The sequence below is a fragment of the Salvelinus fontinalis genome, chromosome 17, assembly GCF_029448725.1.
Source record: "Salvelinus fontinalis isolate EN_2023a chromosome 17, ASM2944872v1, whole genome shotgun sequence".
Taxonomy (NCBI): Eukaryota; Metazoa; Chordata; class Actinopteri; order Salmoniformes; family Salmonidae; genus Salvelinus; species Salvelinus fontinalis.
In genome coordinates, this window is record NC_074681.1 from 44,890,475 (window position 1) to 44,909,943 (window position 19,469).

A 19,469-nucleotide genomic window follows, 5' to 3' on the forward strand; every position below is an offset into this window, starting at 1 on the left:
ATAAAATAAAAAAGGTATTTGTGTGCAGGGACTCGTTTGATTCCAGAACCGTCTGATGAGTGAAGATGTAATCCATCTGAGACAATCTTACGAGAACTTGAAAACAACATGCATTTAGTTTGCCTGTATTACGCATGAGTTTTAAAATCAGTAAGGTCTTCCTGCACAACTGCAAACTCAGACTATAGCCTTGTCACAGCCAGGTAATTGCGTACTGTGGCAGACCAGGGGGTTGGGTCAAAACGTTTACACGGATCAGACACGGACAGAGTAGGATTAGCTCAGTTTCAAAGGTGTTTATTAAACTAATAAATCAAAAGAAAAAGGATAGGTCTCCCCCATGAGACCCTCTCTGGGATACCGTCTTCTGGGCTCCGGGTCTTGCTGTATCCTGTGGGGATCAAAAACTGAACTCCCTCCTGTTACCGTCACCAGCTATACGGGAGTCCTTTCTTCCCCCAATCTCTCCCCTGTGTGCTGCCCTTCTGGCAGCTTTATGGGACTCGTACAGCTGGTGTGAAATCAGCCCTTGATTACTCACCAGCCCCAATTAGTCCTGGCCGGAGAGCCCGTCGAGACCTGGCATGGCCAGCAGAGGGAGCCATGGCCTCGTGATGTATAATCCGTCTGTCACCAGGCCTCGACGAGTCTCCCCCTGGTGGCTGACCTGCTGTACGCCACAGTACGTAATAGTATCATTCACATTCACATCTTCTTACAGATTGACCAATAGCATTTATATAAATAGTGAAAAGAAAAGGTGCTAGTATCACCCCCTATGGAACACCTTTATTTACTTCAAGAAATTAGGACTTAACCCCATCAATCACGATAGCCTGACTTCTGTCACTAAGATCATCAGGAAACCAAGAGCAGGTGTCAGAGCCCAGGCCAATCGAGGACAACTCGTTCAATAAAATAACATGATCGACAGCATCAAACACTTTTGACAGGTCCACAAACAAGGCAGCACAATTCATTTTTTACGTCCGAAGCATTGACAATATCATTAACAACTGATGTGGTTGCTGTAATTGTGCTGTGCCCTGGCCTAAACCCTGATTGGTTTAGATTCAAAATACCATGCTTAGATTAAAAAAAGAGCAAAGTTGCTTATTTACCAACGGTTTGAGAATCTTGGCTAGACGTGAAAGCCAGGAGATGGGACGATAATGATCAAGATGTCTACTATCCCCGCCCTTATGGAGTGGCAGCACATAAACAGTTTTTCATACTTTTGAAATATCACATTTTACTGGTCACATACACATGGTTAGCAGATGTTATTGCGAATGTAACGAAATGCTTGTAATATTTACTGATCATTTACAGATATTTGCTGATAACAATGTTAGATTTATCAGGCTATCCTTACATTTTGTTTGTCTACGTTCAATCTCATTTGCTTTTCCATACAAAACATCCCTATACAACTCCGGATCGATAGCTACAAGAATGTCCCCAAGTTGTGACACAAGATTCCTTTCCCCTTTTCACCGTCCACCGATGTCGACCGAGCGACTCTGACTCTCCACGCCCTATGTCATGCCTCGCCCTCTCTATTGGCTCGTCGTGACGAAAGCTACGGTCACAAGGCTTTCACCTTAAAGAGCTTGCATTTTGTGTGACACAACCTGCTATTCACCACTGCAAACTGAGGTGGCCAGTGTTTCCCGCCACATCGGTGAGAAGCGCACCAAAACACTGTTTACCAGTCGGTTACTAATTGTCTGGTTCTTTGTTTTGCGCTGAGAAACAATGCAATAGTGGATGTGTTGTTGTGGTAGTGCTTTACGTTTAGTGTTCCTGCCTGCCTTTCTTATTTACCTCATGGCCTTTGATAGGAAGGACAGGATGCATTTGTTGCCACCAACCACGTTTGCTCAGATCTGTGGTTGTGAAAGAAAGAAGACATGGAAGGGAAGCTATTTACAACCATGGTAACATAACCAGTGGTAGAAAGACAACACACAAATGTTAGGAGCTGAATCAAATGAAGATAGTGTTCTGAATAGAGGTGCTGACTAAAAGTAGTCTGGCTGATATCGAACTCGAAGTCCTCCTGACTTCAGAGTCTGGCAATGCTCTTTTGATGTTGGTGTAATGGACCAATAGTGAAAGGGATCTTTTTCAGAGCTGATCTGATTGGTCAAAAGGCCAATTAGTGAAGAAGAAGAAAAATATCCGAATTGGGCTGTCTAAACGCAGCCTTTTGTCATGCTTGTGCTCAATGACTGAAACTATTGTTAGTCTGCTCTACATTTACTTGACACGTCATCGACATGTTATGTTTCCATTTTTGGTGAACGTTGAGGTTTATTTGCATGCTCTGCTAGTTTATTGGACTGATATTGTTGGCTCTTTTCTTTTGATTGGCTGTTCTTTGACAGTTATTTGGCTGATTGGATTGCTTCTGACAGCTATAGTGTGCATTGCAGTCTGATTGGCTCTTCCCTGACAGGCGTTGTGTGTTCTACAGGATGTGGTGTAGGCCTAGTTGTTGGAGCAGCCCTGCACAGATAGAGATAAGAACACTAGGGAATAGTATTCTGAATTACACATCTTTGCTTCCAATGTCATCAAAGAGAAGCCATCAGGAGGCTACCCGTCATGTTTACTGTGCCACTGAGAAGTCATTATTCATTTGTTCACTCTCCTTTCCCGTCCTCAATCGGCTCCCTTCATCCCTCTCACTTTGGTGACTTACATTTTCATCTGCGAGGCCTCACAAAACAGCTTCCCTTGATTTAGCAAATCTTTGTCGGTCATAGAACTCTTGTTATTTTGCTCAAATTGATCGTTGTGAGAGATCTAACTTAGTGAAAAAGTATTACGTATTTTGTGATAGAAGCTACAGTATGCTGCTGCTATCATACAGGTTATAGTTGTTTTGATCTAAATGGTAGTCACACATCTTCTGAAGCTGGTTTGGAACTGCAAAAAGATGACCATTTACATAAATTTAGGTTTTCTTTAGGTTTTTCTATTGTCGTTGTATGTCTAGGCCTAGGGCAATGTGTCTGAGTCAAAAACAGGCATATGTGGCAGAGGCTTGATGTACATCGTGACCAAACGTTTTGAGAATGACACAAATATTAATTTCCACAAAGTTTGCTGCTTCAGAGTCTTTAGATATTTTTGTCAGATGTCACTATGGAATACTGAAATATAATTACAAGCATTTCATAAGTGTCAAAGGATTTTATTGACAATTACATGAAGTTGATGCAAAGAGTCAATATTTGCAGTGTTGAGCCTTCTTTTTCAAGACCTCTGCAATCCGCCCTGGCATGCTGTCAATTAACTTCTGGTCCACATCCTGACTGATGGCAGCACATTCTTGCATAATCAACGCTTGGAGTTTGTTAGAATTTGTGGGTTTTTGTTTGTCCACCCACCTCTTGAGGATTGACCACAAGTTCTCAATGGGATTAAGGTCTGGGGATTTTCCTGGCCATGGACCCAAAATATCGATGTTTTGTTCCCCGAGCCACTTAGTTATCACTTTTGCCTTTTGCCAAGTTGCTCCATCATGCTGGAAAAGGCATTGGTCGTCACCAAACTGTTCCTGGATGGTTGGGAGAAGTTGCTCTCAGAGGATGTGTTGGTACCATTCTTTATTCATGGCTGTATTCTTAGGCAAATTGTGAGTGAGCCCTTGGCTGAGAAGCAACCCCACAGATGAATTGTCACAGGATGCTTTACTGTTGGCATGACACAGGACTGATGGTAGCGCTCACCTTTATCTTTTCCGGACAAGCTTTTTTCCGGATGCCCCAAACAATCAGAAGGGGGATTCATCAGAGAAAATGACTTTACCCCAGTCGTCAGAAGTTCAATCGCTGTACCTTTTGCAGAATATCAGTCTGTCCCTGATGTTTTTCCTGGAGAGAAGTGGCTTCTTTGCTGCCCTTCTTGACACCAGGCCATCCTCCAAGTCTTCGCCTCACTCTGCGTGCATATGCACTCACACCTTCCTGCTGCCATTCCTGAGCAAGCTCTGTACTGGTGGTGCCCCGATCCCGCAGGTGAATCAACTTTAGGAGATAATCCTGGCGCTTGCTGGACTTTCTTGGGCGCCCTGAAGCCTTCTTCACAACAATTGAACCGCTCTCCTTGAAGTTATTGATGATCCGATAAATGGTTGATTTAGGTGCAATATCCTTGCCCGTGAAGCCCTTTTTGTGCAAAGCAATGATGACGGCACGTGTTTCCTTGCAGGTAACCATGGTTGACAGAGGAAGAACAATGATTCCAAGCACCATCCTCCTTTTGAAGCTTCCAGTCTGTTATTTGATCTCAATCAGCATGACAGAGTGATCTTCAGCCTTGTCCTCGTCAACACTCACACCTGTGTTAACGAGAGAATCACTGACATGATGTCAGCTGGTCCTTTTGTGGCAGGGCTGAAATGCAGTTGAAATGTTTTTTGGGGATTCAGTTCATTTGCATGGCAAAGAGGGACCTTGCAATTAATTGCAATTCATCTGATCCCTCTTCATAACATTCTGGAGTATATGCAAATTGCCATCATACAAACTGAGGCAGCAGACTTTGTGAAAATTTATATTTGCGTCATTCTCAAAACCTTTGGCCACGACTGTATGGTAAAGTTAGACCTTGTAAAATGTATGACTCGATTAATGAATGATATGAATTGAATGGGTGCATAATGGTTGTAGAAATGTGTCTGGATATCTCATAAAGTCAAATATCTTCACCTTTGTGCTAAAGTTTCAAAGCACTATCATTTAACGCCATTTTGGGTATAGCTAGACAGCTACGTGCCCATGCAGTCTGTGCCGTTTAGATCATGAGCTAAGCCTGATACACATTCAGTCATTTTATAATGATCGCCAATGATTGTCACGAGAAGAATTGTCAGGTACTATGAAATAAATGGGGCCCATTAGAACACATAGCAATAGCCAGCCTCCAGGAATTAACTTTTAATAGTCTCTCAATGTAATGGATTTCCATAGCCACATCAAGTACTCAGTTGAAGTGCGGTGATGGCATGAGGGATTTGTTGGAATATGACGATCAATTGGTCAGACGTTTCACTGAACACACACACCTACAGACACACACACACATGCACTCACACACACACGTCCACATGCACATACACACACACACACACACACAAACTCAGAGATGACTCCACATGTCAACCACGTTAATGGCTTCACAAAAGGTAATTTGTTCATGGGTGTCATCCGTTGTCAGGTTTTCTAGATAGCTAATGATGGAAAGCTAATGTGCGGTGCTTAGAGAAGTTAAGTGAGTCATAAATATTGAACTTCACATAAATCATCTCTTTCTACCAGGACAGATGTCGTTTACTGAGCCACCCAGCAGTTAGTAGAAAGTATTTTAGCAGTTGGCATCAGAAACAGACTGGCCATAGGGCAATTCAGGCAAATGCAAGATAGGCTGGCCCATCTTTAGCCCAGTGGGCCTGTCTAAAGGGGGGGGCTTAAGGAAAATGAACCAGAGAGTCAGAAATACCCAGGCCGATCTCTGGTCCCAGTCTGTCCCTGGTTAGCAGTCATTTTGCATACACAACAGGAAATGTTGCATTTCATATATCTGTTTCTTAAACCAATGACAACTGGCTGACTTTTCATATTGGTTAAAACTTTATTCTACAACCGGTTGATATTTGTATTCATATTTATTAAGGATCTCCATTAGCTGCCGCCGTTAGCTGCTGCACCAATATGTCGGAGGAAACACTGTTCAACTGATGACCAAGGTCAGCCTGCAGGTGCCCGGCCCAGCACAAGGAGTCGCTAGAGCACGAAAAGCCAATTAAAGCCACCCCCCCGGACAAACCCTCCGCTAACCCGGGCGACGCTGCGACAACTGTGCGCTACCCTATGGGACTCCCGGTCACGGCCTGTGTGACACAACCTGGGATCTAACCCCAGGCTGTAGCGATGCCACAACAGCCCTCTTCTCAGTTGGGGCGGCAGGTAGCCTAGTGAGTAGAGCGCTGGGCCAGTAACCGAAAGGTTGTTGGATCGAATCCCCGAGCTGACAAGGTAAAAATCTATCATTCTGCCCCTGAACAAGGCAGTTAACCCCCTGTTACCCAGTAGGCTGTCATTGTAAATAAGAATTTGTTCTTAACTGACTTGCCTGGTTAAATAAAAAATAAAAAACAGTGGTGCTGCCCCTCATATCTTTTATATTTATATTTTTAAAAATGTAACATTCAAAACATACGATATACTTGCAGTGAAGCCGCTCAACATCTACATAAAGAGCGACACACAGAAGTAACCAGGGTCAACGCCCTGCTCAAGGGTACGTCGACAGATCTCCCACAAGGTCAAAAACGGGCACCCGAACCAGCGATCCATCAGCCACCGGCTGAAGCTCCCAACCGCCAGGCCACCAGCCCTCCAAGTCCCCCCCCTAGTCCCCACCCCGAAGACCACATCCCCAAGCACCAACAAAATGAACAAAAGAGAATATCAACAATCCCTTATCTCTGGTATAGCCCGGCATGCAACATTCAAGACTAAGTTTAAATTGTGTGCAGCGCAATAGACATATATTTCCAGTCCCAAGAAAGACTCTCAGGGTTGGATGTGGATGTTCCTCCAGCTACCTCTCCCTGTCCTAATCAATCAACTGCCTGGGCACAGCCTGGACCACGGCGGCCGCGCTCTCTGGATCAGACTTCTGTCCCTTTGGCTGTTGTGGCCTGCACGCAGCCGGCGTCTCAGCAGCCCTCCTCTCAGGCGAGTTATGTGGCTCTGGCCCCGCAGTCAGCTTCGAGACACGGCAGAGGCCGGATCATTACGGCTATTGTGATAGGGAGTTCGATGGTGAGGCATATATCTGTACCTGGGGAAAAGACTGTTTTCCTGGGGCAAAAGTTCAGGATATCACCAGGTTGCTTCCCGAGGCTCTGAGTCAGTCACTGGGAGATAATACTGTCACGGCTCATGTGGGGTCGAATGGCATTATGAAGGGCAGCTCAGAACAGCTGAAGATGGGTTTTAACAAACTGATTGGGTCACTATTTGACACCAACAAACACCCCATAATATCTGTCCCTCTGCCCTCCTTCAATTGTGGTATTGAATGTTTCAGCAGACGTTTAGCTCTCCATAACTGGCTACGAGACTATTGCAGCTCTGTGGGTGTAACATTTAATGACAATTCTGATACCTTCTGGAAACAGAGCTCATATTATAAGGAGGATGGGATCCACCCAAATCCTTTGGGTTCCTGTATCCTTACACAGCATTATAAGGCTGCGTTGAGACGATGACTTATCAATTACCCAAGAATAGCTCAGTTAATCCCTACCATTGTGTCGCTTAGTTGTCATAATGCTTCAGCAAATGTACATTATCCCAGGGGCGCTGGAAGACACAATGTTAGTAGCCAAATGTATGTCCCTCTTACTGCCATGAATGCTTTTGCTGATCCTACAGCTATTGTACGCAGTAATCATATCTCTATGAACCAGACTTATCAAATCACATTTTATTGGTCACATACACATGGTTAGCAGATGCTATTGTGAGTGTAGCAAAATGCTTGTGCTTCTAGTTCTGACAGTGCAGCAATATCTAACAAGTAATCTAACAATTCCACAACAACTACCTACAGTAGTACACAAAAGAATCTAAGGGAAGTATTGGAATAAGAATATATATTTATAAATATATGGATGAGCAATGACCGAGCAGCATAGGCAAGATGCAATAGATGGTAAAAAATATAGTATATACATATGAGATGAGTAATGCAAGATATGTAAACATTATTAAAGTGACTAGTGATCCATTTATTAAAGTGGCCAATGATTTAAAGTCTGTGTGTAGGCAGCAGTCTCACAGCGTTAGTGATGGCTGTTTAACAGTCTGATGGCCTTGAAAAGCTTATATTTTTCAGTCTCTCGGTCCCAGCTTTGATGCACCTGTACTGACATTGCCTTCTGGATGGTAACGGGGTGAACAGGCAGTATTTGGTAGCATTGCCTTTAAATTGTTTAGCTTGGGTCAAACATAGCCTTCCACAAGCTTCCCACAATAAGTTGGGTGAATTTTGGCCCATTCCTCCTGACAAAGCTGGTGTAACTGAGTCAGGTTTGTAGGCCTCTATACGCGCACCCACTTTTTCAGTTCTGCCTACTAATTTTCTATAGGATTGAGGTCAGGGCTTTGTGATGGCCACTCCAATACCTTGCCTTTGTGGTCCTTAAGCCATTTTGCCACAACTTTGGAAGTATGCTTTGGGTCATTGTCCATTTGGAAGACCCATTTGTGACCAAGCTTTAACTTCCTGACTGATGTCTTGAGATGTTGCTTCAATATATCCACATAATTTTCCTTTCTCATGATGCCATCTATTTTGTGAAGTGCACCAGTCCCTCTTGCAGCAAAGCACCCCCACAACATGATGTAGCCACCCCCGTGCTTCACGGTTGGGATGGTGTTCTTCGGCTTGCAATACTCCCCCTTTTTCCTTCTAACATAACGATGGTCATTAATGCCAAACAGTTCTATTTATGTTTCATCAGACCAGAGGACATTGTCCCCATGTGCAGTTGCAAACCGTAGTCTGGCATTTTTATGGCTGTTTTGGAGCAGTGGCTTCTTCCTTGCTTCTTCCTAAACTCAGCAAAAAAAGAAACATCCTCTTACTGTCAACTGCGTTTATTTTCAGCAAACTTAAGTTGTTTAAATATTTGTATGAACATAACAACATTCAACAACTGAGACATAAACTGAACAAGTTCGTTCCACAGACATGTGACTAACAGAACTGGAATAATGTGTCCCTGAACAAAGGGGGGTCAAAATCAAAAGTAACAGTCAGTATCTGGTTTGGCCACCAGCTGCATTAAGTACTACAGTGCATCTCCTCCTGTGAGATGATACCCCACTCTTCCACCAAGGCACCTGAAACTTCCCGGACATTTCTGGGGGGAATGGCCGTAGCCCTCACCCTCTGATCCAACAGTTCCCAGACGTGCTCAATGGGATTGAGATCCGGGCTCTTCGCTGGTCATAACAGAACACTGCCGTCCCTGTCTTGCAGGGAATCACGTACATAAAATGCGTCATGCTGGAGGGTCATGTCAGGATGAGCCTGCAGGAAGGGTACCACATGAGGAGGATTTCTTCCCTGTAACACACAGCGTTGAGATTGCCTTTATGGATATACAGTATATCCATAAAAATGATGCTGATGCATAATTTCGCCAGTACCAGAAAAGCTGTCTGTCTCGTCCTGACCAGTTCACTCTCAGTCTAAATAAGAATTGCGTTGTTGTCATTGTCAATAGGAGTTGAGTCAATCAGTAGGAGTTGAGTCAATCTCAGTAGGAGTTGAGTCAATCTCAGTAGGAGTTGAGTCAATCTCAGTAGGAGTTGAGTCAATCTCAGTAGGAGTTGAGTCAATCTCAGTAGGAGTTGAGTCATTCTCAGTAGGAGTTGAGTCAGCAGGAGTTGAGTCGGTCTCAATAAGGGTTAGGAGTTGAGTCATTCTCAGTAGAAGTTGTATCAGTAGGAGTTTATTCAGCAGATGTTGAGTCAGTGTCAGTAGAAGCTTTGTTAAAGAATGTGGTGGAGTTTTGAATGGTGTGTATGCTATCTCTTCATGTTTGTCACTCAACATTTTTTTACAGTGTTTTTGTTAATTTGGTCAGATTCGTTTTTTCTTGTTTCTTTTGTATTATGTGCAATATACTGATCATGAATTATTCTAGACAACTGTATTCTACCTGTGTGTACGTGAGCTTTTTATGTTGTTGTCACAACTGTTGCCATCACAGAAAAATTGAAATGAATGCGTTTGAGATGCATTCACTTCTGATTTTGTCTATTTAATCGAGACTGTTGCATTTTGGTTTAGTTTGAGTTTTTATAATTTGTGTATGTATGTTCTTATTTTTGTAACCAAATTAAAACAGGACAGGTAGATGTATTATATTTGCATGTGCTTTCCCCTAGACTCTGGCTGCCCTAACAAGAAATTCTATAAATCTGCTTCCAAACCATCTTGCACAAGCTTTGCATATCAACTCTGGTCCTGAGGAAATTAACAAAGGAATAGAGAGTGCCATCGACTTACGGAGTGGTGATAAGTTGAGAAGAGAGCATATCAAGCATTTCTCACTGATGTTTAAAGACTCCAGCCTGGAAGAAAAGGTAGCTGGGGTTAAGACAGATTTCCTTTTTTCATTTAATATCTATACTAGATATCAATTTCCAAATAATTTATTTGTATTTTTATCATGAGTAAGCTAAAGGAACTTCACCTACCAAATCCCTCACTAATATAGAAGCATGTTTTTCATTTCTTAACAAACACAAAACTGCACACTTGCATGGGTCATGTCACATTCATTTTTGAGAGAACAGTAAATAAAAGCAACATAAATACATTGAGAAATATTTTATTTATAAAATAAATCTATTTGTATTCAAATTTCGGCAAGTTTTTAACTTCTACTTTTAAGTACAATTGTCTATTAGTCATGCATTGATGTCAATGGGAGACTAAGTGAAAATGTTATTTAAATTGAAGTTAGGAGTCACGCCACAATGATTATTATATTGCTTAAAGTTGGATTGATGAGTACAACACACAGCAGTAGTCTTATAGGTTGGGATTCAAACCAATGTAGATAAATGACATCGCACTACGATTGACTGTGAACCTGTGATTCAGATGTGTAACTGCGGTAACAGCTAACAAATATATATATATATATACACAGTTGAAGTCGGAAGTTTACATACACTTAGGTTGGACAAATTTCTTGTTAACAAACTATAGTTTTGGCAAGTCGGTTAGGACATCTACTTTGTGCCTGACACAAGTCATTTTTCCAAAAATTGTTTACATACAGATTATTTCACTTATAATTCACTGTGTCACAATTCCAGTGGGTCAGAAGTTTACATACACTAAGTTGACTGTGCCTTTAAACAGCTTGGAAAATTACACAAAATGACATCATGGCTTGAGAAGTTTCTGACAGGCCAATTGACATCATTTGAGTCAATTGGAGGTATACCTGGGGATGTATTTCAAGGCCTACCTTCAAACTCAGTGCATCTTTGCTTGACATCATGGGAAAATCAAAAGAAATCAGCCAAGATATCAGAAAAAAATCGTAGCCCTCCACAAGTCTGGTTCATCCTTGGGAGCAATTTCCAAACGCCTGACGGTACCACGTTCATCTGTACAAACAATAGTACGCAAGTACTGGTGCACTTCACAAAATAGATGGCATCATGAGGCAGGAAAATTATGTGGACATATTGAAGCAACATCTCAAGACATCAGTAAGGAAGTTAAAGCTTGGTCGCAAATGGGTCTTCCAAATGGACAATGACCCTAAGCATACTGAAAAGGTATGCGAGCAAGGAATGGGCCAAAATTCACCCAACTTATTGTGGGAAGCTTGTGGTAGGCTACCCGAAACGTTTGACCCAAATTAAACAATTTAAGGGAAATGCTACCAAATACTAATTGAGTGTATGTAAACTTCTGACCCACTGGAAATGTGATGAAAGAAATAAAAGCTGAAATAAGTCACTCTCTACTATTATTCTGACATTTCACATTATTAAAATAAAGTGGTGATCCTAACTGACTTGAGACAGAGATTTTTTACTAGGACTAAATGTCAGGAATTGTGAAAAACTGTGTTTAAATGTATTTAGCTAAGGTGTATGTAAACTTCCAACTTCAACTGTAGGTGCAGTGACGTGGTGTTTTACAGGGTCGGCCATCGTAGGTCAGCACACCCAGGAGCAATTTAGGATTAAGTGCATTGCTCATGGGCACAGCAACAGATTTTCACCTTGTCAGCTCGAATATTCAAACAGACAACCTTTCAGTTACTGGCCCAACACCATAACAGCTAGACTACCTGCCGCCCTAAATTTACAAACTGCTGTTTCCAAACGCTAACGTGTGGCACAAATCCCATTCAAGTCCTGGTACCGATGTTAGAATTTTTCGCAGATTCTGTTCAAATAATCTGTACGTGATTTTGTCGAGCTTCACAATCAATTTTAGGTACTTTGTAGGATTTGGACATGATGCTCTACATATGCTAATATCAGTACCATGACTTGAATGGGATTTGTGCCACAAATTCTTAAACGTTTCCATTTGGAAACAGTGCCAGGGAAAGTAGGAGTCGGGATTGGTTTTCTGTTACCGCAGTTATACTTCCGATATAGTATAAATATTCAATTGCTGTGCAATGTTGTTGATCTGCATTGGTTTGAATACAGGCCTTTAGTCCTCATTTTGCAGGATGGCATATTTTGGCTTCTGTTAGATCAGATCTAGCATCTGCATACCTTATTTGAAAACTATCCTAAAGGCTAATAACATTTAATTCAGAAATACTTTTTAAACTGCACAGATCTTATACTTACAGTGCATTTGGATCAATGACTGATATCTAATTTAAATAATTCAGAGAATAACTTGATAATTTTTTTACTGATAATTTTAGGGTAGGTCGCTAATTAAAGTGTTTTTTACCAAAAGGCTGATTGACTTTTCCAAGAATGAAGAATCCCCTTAAGTTTACTCATGACCAAATATCCATGCCATGGACCTGTTCTCCTTTAAAACCTTGTTGAAAAAGTTGACATGTTCAGCTTTTTTGCTGTTTATTTTTCCTTCTTACTTTTTGTTCCATGACTAAAGCCACTTTTCTACACCCTTGACCTTTGAGTTGACCTTTGCCCCTTACCTGTGTTTCCCTTTTATCGTGCAACCATCTTAAGTTAAACATTTCAAGTCCCCACCCCTTTTCGGTTCATATCTACCCAATGCCCAGTGAGTTGCTTTTGAATGTGTTTATTTTTGGTCTAGTCGTGACAAACATGAAGCATCCTCTTGCTAATTTCCCCAGCACCCTTTGAGGAAGAGACAGAGAAAGGGGGCAGTGTGTCAAGGTTATTATAGTTTTGTGTTTTTATATTAGTTTTTATTTCTATTCATTTTAAGATTTACAAAGTATTTTGTTTTCAGATCTGATTTACTCATTTTTATTTAGTATACGTTTTATTAAAAAAAAATCTATTTCATTTTTATATTATTTAGTTTTAGTGTTAGGGACAGAAAGTAGCCTGTGTGGGTGACTAGGAGCCATTTATGTGTTTTTGTTTTTTTGAGGATGTCACTTCTTGCCACTGTGGGGCAGTAATGCATAAGGGGATTTGTCAGGTCAAAGGTTAGGTTCAAAGGTAGACTCAGCGAGATGACGTAGATGCACAAAGTAAACAGTAGTAGTGAGTCAATTTCCACAGTAAGAGGCTAAACTTCTCCACTCTCTTGGTCCCGGAGCTACCGTGTTGTAACGGCGCGAAGCGCACCCTTCCACATGCGCAGATACTGTGTGACTGTGAGAGCCGTGTGTCATGCTCAACTCATTGGGTGTGTTCGAGTAGTAACGCAAATGAAGGCAACTCTAGACAAAAGTCGAGGAGTGAAATCGGGGGAGGTGCATCTGCGACAGTCAAAAGTCGGACACTGTAGGGGTTTTCCAGCAGCAAGGTGTGGATCAACAAGGCAGTGTCAACATCGCTGCTATTGCTTATAAACGTTGCTCTTTATAAATGTAGAAATAAACTCACACTCACAAACTGAAAACATAATGTGTGTACAATTAATTGGTTCGAGAGAGGTCTCAAATATAATTTCATTTGTATCCGCCGTTCTGCCTGTAGCTTTAGAATTGCAGAAAAGTTGGTTACGGTTTCAGTCACGTCTTTGGTCACGTGGGTCAACCGAAAACACCCTAAGTATTGATTTGACAGATAATGTCGCTCACTAACCAGGCGTTGGCTGCATGGTGCAGTTGGTGGAGAAGCAACTGCAGTGACTTGAGGGCGACGTCATCAAAAATGGCATGACCTGATCACATGGTTTTTGTAACGTTCATGCAGTCAACATGTAGGCACAAATTGGAAAATGTTTATCCCCATAATACAAGACACTTTGAAAGGCAGTGACCAACAATGGTCACCGACTAGACAAAATATGTCCGCTCGAACTTGCCCAATATCTGCTTTGCTGCTCTTGGACACATCTTGTTGAGTCTACCTTTAAATGTATTAAGTCATTTGGCGCTTTCGAGCAGATCACTTTTGACAAATCGGTCACCGCCTTTCAAAGTGAGTTGCATTATGGAGATACTTGCGCCTACATGTCGACTGTATGAACTTTACAAAAACCATGTGATCAAAGGTCAAGTTTCTGCAGTTGCTCTTCACCAACTTCATCCTGCAGCCAGGGCTTACATTGTGGGAGGTTCTGTAGTCAACCAATCATTAGGGTTTTCTTGTTTGACCCACGCAAATGTGATCAAAGACATGGGCCCAATCCCTAATATACCCCTAAACCCTACGCCTTTTGCACTTGTGGAGTTCTGAGAGGATTTGACAGGTGTAAGAAATATGGTAATAGCCCTCTGATAGGCTATGTGGAAGTTTCACCATGTTGCTTATACACACACACACATACATACACACACACACACATACACCCACACACTGCATACACCCACACACACAACACGCGCACACATGCATACTGACGCTACACACACACACACTCACACACTGTCATACTCACCACATACACTGCTGCTACTGTCTATTATCTATCCTATTGCCTAGTCACTATACCCCTACGATATATGTATATAGCTACCTCAATTACCTCGTACCACAGCACATCAACTCGGCACTGGTTCTCCCTCTATATAGCCATGTTATTTTTAATTGTTATTGTTATTCGTTATTCGCAGTGTATTTATTCCTTGTCACTTTCTTTTTTTAAATTTTTTTTTTTAGGGGTGGATCAGCTTAATATTGCGGAAAGAAATTATGATTTTAACAAAGTCTTTATCTTTAACTCTATACTGTTGTTTAGGAAGCATGTGACAAATAATCTCCACAAGTGCATAGGGAGTAGGATTTAGGGTTTAGTTTGTGATTGTGTCTGGATAGATACAAATGAATATGATATTTGAGTCTCTTTCTCTTTCTCCCTCTCACTAATTGATTGTAAAATGTACACACATATTATTTCAGTTTGTGAGTGTGTGATATGGGGGTTGGAGACATAGGAAGAAGGGAAAATAGTTTTATAAACAATGGCAACACTACCATTTTGTTCAGAGCTTTGCTGTTGGAAAACCACATTAGTGTCCGACTTTGGCTGTCGCACCTCCCCCGATTTCACTCCTCAACTTTCGTTTACAGACGGTTGCTTGAGCCTTATCATTCAAACGCGTCCAATCTCAATAGGACGTGCCAGATTGAAGCCTGAAAATCCCATTCAAAAAATAGTTAGAAAACCCCATTAGAATTTTGCTCAAAATAAATGTTTATTTTTTAAACTGAACATGTTGTTTTTTTAAATTTTGAAAATTATTTTTCGTTTCAGTTGTATACTGAACAAAAATATACACGCAACATGTAGTGTTGGACCCATGATTTCATGAGCTGAAATTAAACATCCCGGAAATGTTCCATAGGCACAAAAAGCTTATTTCTCTCAAATGTTGTGCACAAATTTATTTACATCCCTGTTAGTGAGTATTTCTCCTTTTCCAAGGTATTCCATCCACTTGACAGGTGTGGTATATCAAGAAGCTGATTAAACGGCATGAACATTACACCGATGCACCTTGTGCTGGGGACAATAAAAGGCCATTCTAAAATGTGCAGTTTTGTCACACAACACAATGCCACAGATGTCTCAAGTTGTTTTGGTTTGCTGACTGCAGGGATGTCCACCAGAATTTGACAGATAATTGAATGTTCATTTCTCTACCATAAACTGCCTCCAACATCGTTTTAGAGAATTTGGCTGTATGTCCAACTGACCTCAGGCCACGTGTAACCACGCCAGCCCAGGACCTCCATACCCGGCGTCATCTGCACCTGAGACCAGCAAACCGGACAGCTGATGAAACTGAGGAGAATTTCTGTCTATAATAAAGCCCTTTTTTGGGGAAAAATTCATTATGATTGGCTGGGCCTTAATCCCCAGTGAGTGGGACAGTCTCTCAAGTGGGTGGGCCTATGCCCTCCCAGGCCCATCCATGGCTATGCCCATGCCCTCCCAGGCCCACCCATGGCTATGCCCCTGCCCAGTCATGTGAAATACATAGATTAAGGCCTAATGAATTTATTTCAATTTCCTTATTTGAACTGTAACTCAGTAAAATCATTGAAATTGTTGCATGTTGTGTTTACATTTTTGTTCGGTATAGTTAATAGTTAACTAATATAACCTTGGATAGGGTGTCATGGTGCGAGATGTCAAAGGGCAAATCCAGTCGTTAAAGGACAGAGATTTCTCATACATGTCAGCCAGCTCTGCATGGTGACTCGCCGGCAACGATATGTGAAGGCTTGGAATATATTAGCTAGCAGATGCTACTAGTATCTAGCATCACTTGCCACCGCTGCTACTGCTAACAGCACTTGCAAATGCGTTTGTTTTGACAGTATTGCCAAACATAACAAGCTGTACACGCAAAATCCAAACACCATTCGTACATGGAGTTTTCCTCTTTGTTCAGTGACCTTAACTAGTTGTGGTTGTGGTGGTTTAGTATCTTGCTTCTTGAATAATCACTTTACAGTCCCCAACCTCTGCCTCATCCCCAGAATCCCCAGCTAGCCTCCTTCTGCTCTCCTATTTCTACCTCTATCTCTCTAACGCTTGTGGTGGAACTGTGACGTGACTGTGTCTGTCGTGGCATTGAAATGTGGAGCTAGAGATTTTCGTATGGCCTTGTGTGTCTCTTAAACCCCTCTTTCTTCTTTTCTTGTATTTCCTTTTCTTGTACTCCCTTCCCCTCACTGTGCAGTATTCCCAAATGAGGGACGAAGTGTTCAAGTCCAACCTGGTGTGCTCCTTCATCGTGCTCATCTTCATCACGGCCATTCAGAGCCTGCTGCCTTCTGCCAGGTAATAGAGGGACAGCTGTAGGATTGCAGAATTCCGGTAACATTCCTAAAGTTTCCAGGAATTGTTCAATCTGGATTTCTAGAAAACCTGTACATTTTTGGAAAGTTACCAGAATATTGCAACACTGAACTCCTAGGGGTGGGGGAAAGTGGATGAGGTCGACTCCTGATAAATACACTTAGAATAAGGACACTACTTATAAGTGCACACTCATTTGAAGTGCGCTACAGTTTTCCACATAATTTTTAATTGGTTTGGATAATGGCGTGCTCTAGTTTGTTGCACTGGTTTATTGTCTTACGTCAGATAGAGTGATGACTCCACCCATGGCACTGCGGTTGAGTAAGAATGAAGAGACAATGGCACATAGTCTTGACAGTCTCGAACTGTCAGGAGTCGTCTATAGTTCAATCAAATCCCATAATGTGATTAATGCTCTCCCACCTTCAACGTTGCTGCAACGGTCACATCACCAACTCTTTTCACTGTTTTCACCTGTATTTAATTGAAACATTATACTGTCGCCATACATTTTTCAGCGGCCTTAGTGCTATTGTCCAGAGCTGCGATTGGATCACTTTATCTACCTTCCATTGCTCATCTCTGCAGGATGGTTACCATGGTGATCCAGTTTTCGGTGCTCATCGTCCTGCACTCATTCCTAGTCCTGGTGACCACGGCGGAGGACTACAAGTGTCTGCCGTTGGTCCTGCGAAAGTCCTGCTGCTGGATCAATGAGACCTACATGGCCCGCAACGTCATCGTCTTTGTCTCCATCCTCATCAACTTCCTGGCGGCCATGATCAACATTGTGAGTTTAGCCAGACATTTACACAGCAGATGTACACAAAGATGGTGGCCGGCCTCCATTCTCTAACTACAAATGCCTTGTTTCCTAAGTTAGGTGCATTGTAGCTTGCTCTCCGTTACTGTTCTATAAAAAAAAGGATCTGCACTTGCACAGTATACAGTTGTGGCCAAATGTATTGGCACATTTGCAATTTACTTAAATAAATCTCAATTTCTTCTCAAATAAGTAAAAAAAAGTCAAATCAAATGTTATTTGTCACATGCCCCGAATACAACAGGTGTAGACCTTAACGTGAAATGCTTACTTACAAGTCCTTAACCAACAATGCAGTTCAAGAAATAGAGTTAAGAAAATATTTACTAAATAAACAAAATATAAAAGTTAAAAGTAACTCAATAAAAGAACAATAAAGATGCTATATACAGTGGAAGTCGAGAAGTTTACATACACCTTTAGCCAAATACATTTCAACTCAGTTTTTCACAGTTCCTGACATTTAATCCTAGTAAAAAGTCCCAATCTTAGGTCAGTTAGGATCACCACTTTTTTTTAAGAATGTGAAATGTCAAAATAATAGAGAGAATGATTAATTTCAGCTTTTATTTCTTTCATCAATCAATCAAGTTTATTTTATATAGCCCTTCGTACATCAGCTAATATCTCGAAGTGCTGTACAGAAACCCAGCCTAAAACCCCAAACAGCAAGCAATGCAGGTGTAGAAGCACGGTGGCTAGGAAAAACTCCCTAGAAAGGCCAAAACCTAGGAAGAAACCTAGAGAGGAACCAGGCTATGAGGGGTGGCCAGTCCTCTTCTGGCTGTGCCGGGTGGAGATTATAACAGAACTATGCCAAGATGTTCAAAATGTTCATAAGTGACAAGCATGGTCAAATAATAATCAGGAATAAATGTCAGTTGGCTTTTCATAGCCGATCATTAAGAGTTGAAAACAGCAGGTCTGGGACAGGTAGGGGTTCCGTAACCGCAGGCAGAACAGTTGAAACTGGAGCAGCAGCAAGGCCAGGCGGACTGGGGACAGCAAGGAGTCATCATGCCCGGTAGTCCTGACGTATGGTCCTAGGGCTCAGGTTCTCAGAGAGAGAGAAAGAAAGAGAGAACGAGAGAATTAGAGAGAGCATACTTAAATTCACACAGGACACTGGATAAGACAGGAGAAGTACTCCAGGTATAACCAACTGACCCTAGCCCCCCGACACATAAACTACTGCAGCATAAATACTGGAGGCTGAGACAGGAGGGGTCAGGAGACACTGTGGCCCCATCCGAAGATACCCCCGGACAGGGCCAAACAGGAAGGATATAACCCCACCCACTTTGCCAAAGCACAGCCCCCGCACCACTAGAGGGATATCTTCAACCACCAACTTACAATCCTGAGACAAGGCAGAGTATAGCCCACAAAGATCTCCACCACAGCACAAACCAAGGGGGGCGCCAACCCAGACAGGAAGTTCACGTCAGTAACTCAACCCACTCAAGTGACGCACCCCTCCTAGGGACGGCATGAAAGAGCACCAGTAAGCCAGTGACTCAGCCCCTGTAACAGGGTTAGAGGCAGAAAATCCCAGTGGAGAGAGGGGAACCGGCCAGGCAGAGTCAGCAAGGGCGGTTCGTTGCTCCAGAGCCTTTCCGTTCACCTTCACACTTCG

The 19,469-nt window shown here is 42.2% G+C and overlaps 1 protein-coding gene across 3 annotated transcripts in view; it reads left to right on the forward strand.

Moving 5' to 3' along the window:
- adcy8 (adenylate cyclase 8 (brain)) overlaps positions 1 to 19,469 on the forward strand; it is a 190,134-nt gene that overhangs the window by 112,848 nt on the left and 57,817 nt on the right. The window contains exons 8-10 of one of the 3 annotated variants that reach the window (XM_055867574.1): positions 9,981 to 10,178; positions 16,889 to 16,989; positions 17,599 to 17,800. The exons of 1 other annotated variant lie outside the window; for it this stretch is intronic. In XM_055867574.1, the coding sequence (XP_055723549.1) occupies positions 9,981 to 10,178; positions 16,889 to 16,989; positions 17,599 to 17,800 (501 nt within the window). The remainder of the gene's footprint in view (positions 1 to 9,980; positions 10,179 to 16,888; positions 16,990 to 17,598; positions 17,801 to 19,469) is intronic. One more of the 3 variants, XM_055867575.1, reaches the window with a different exon arrangement.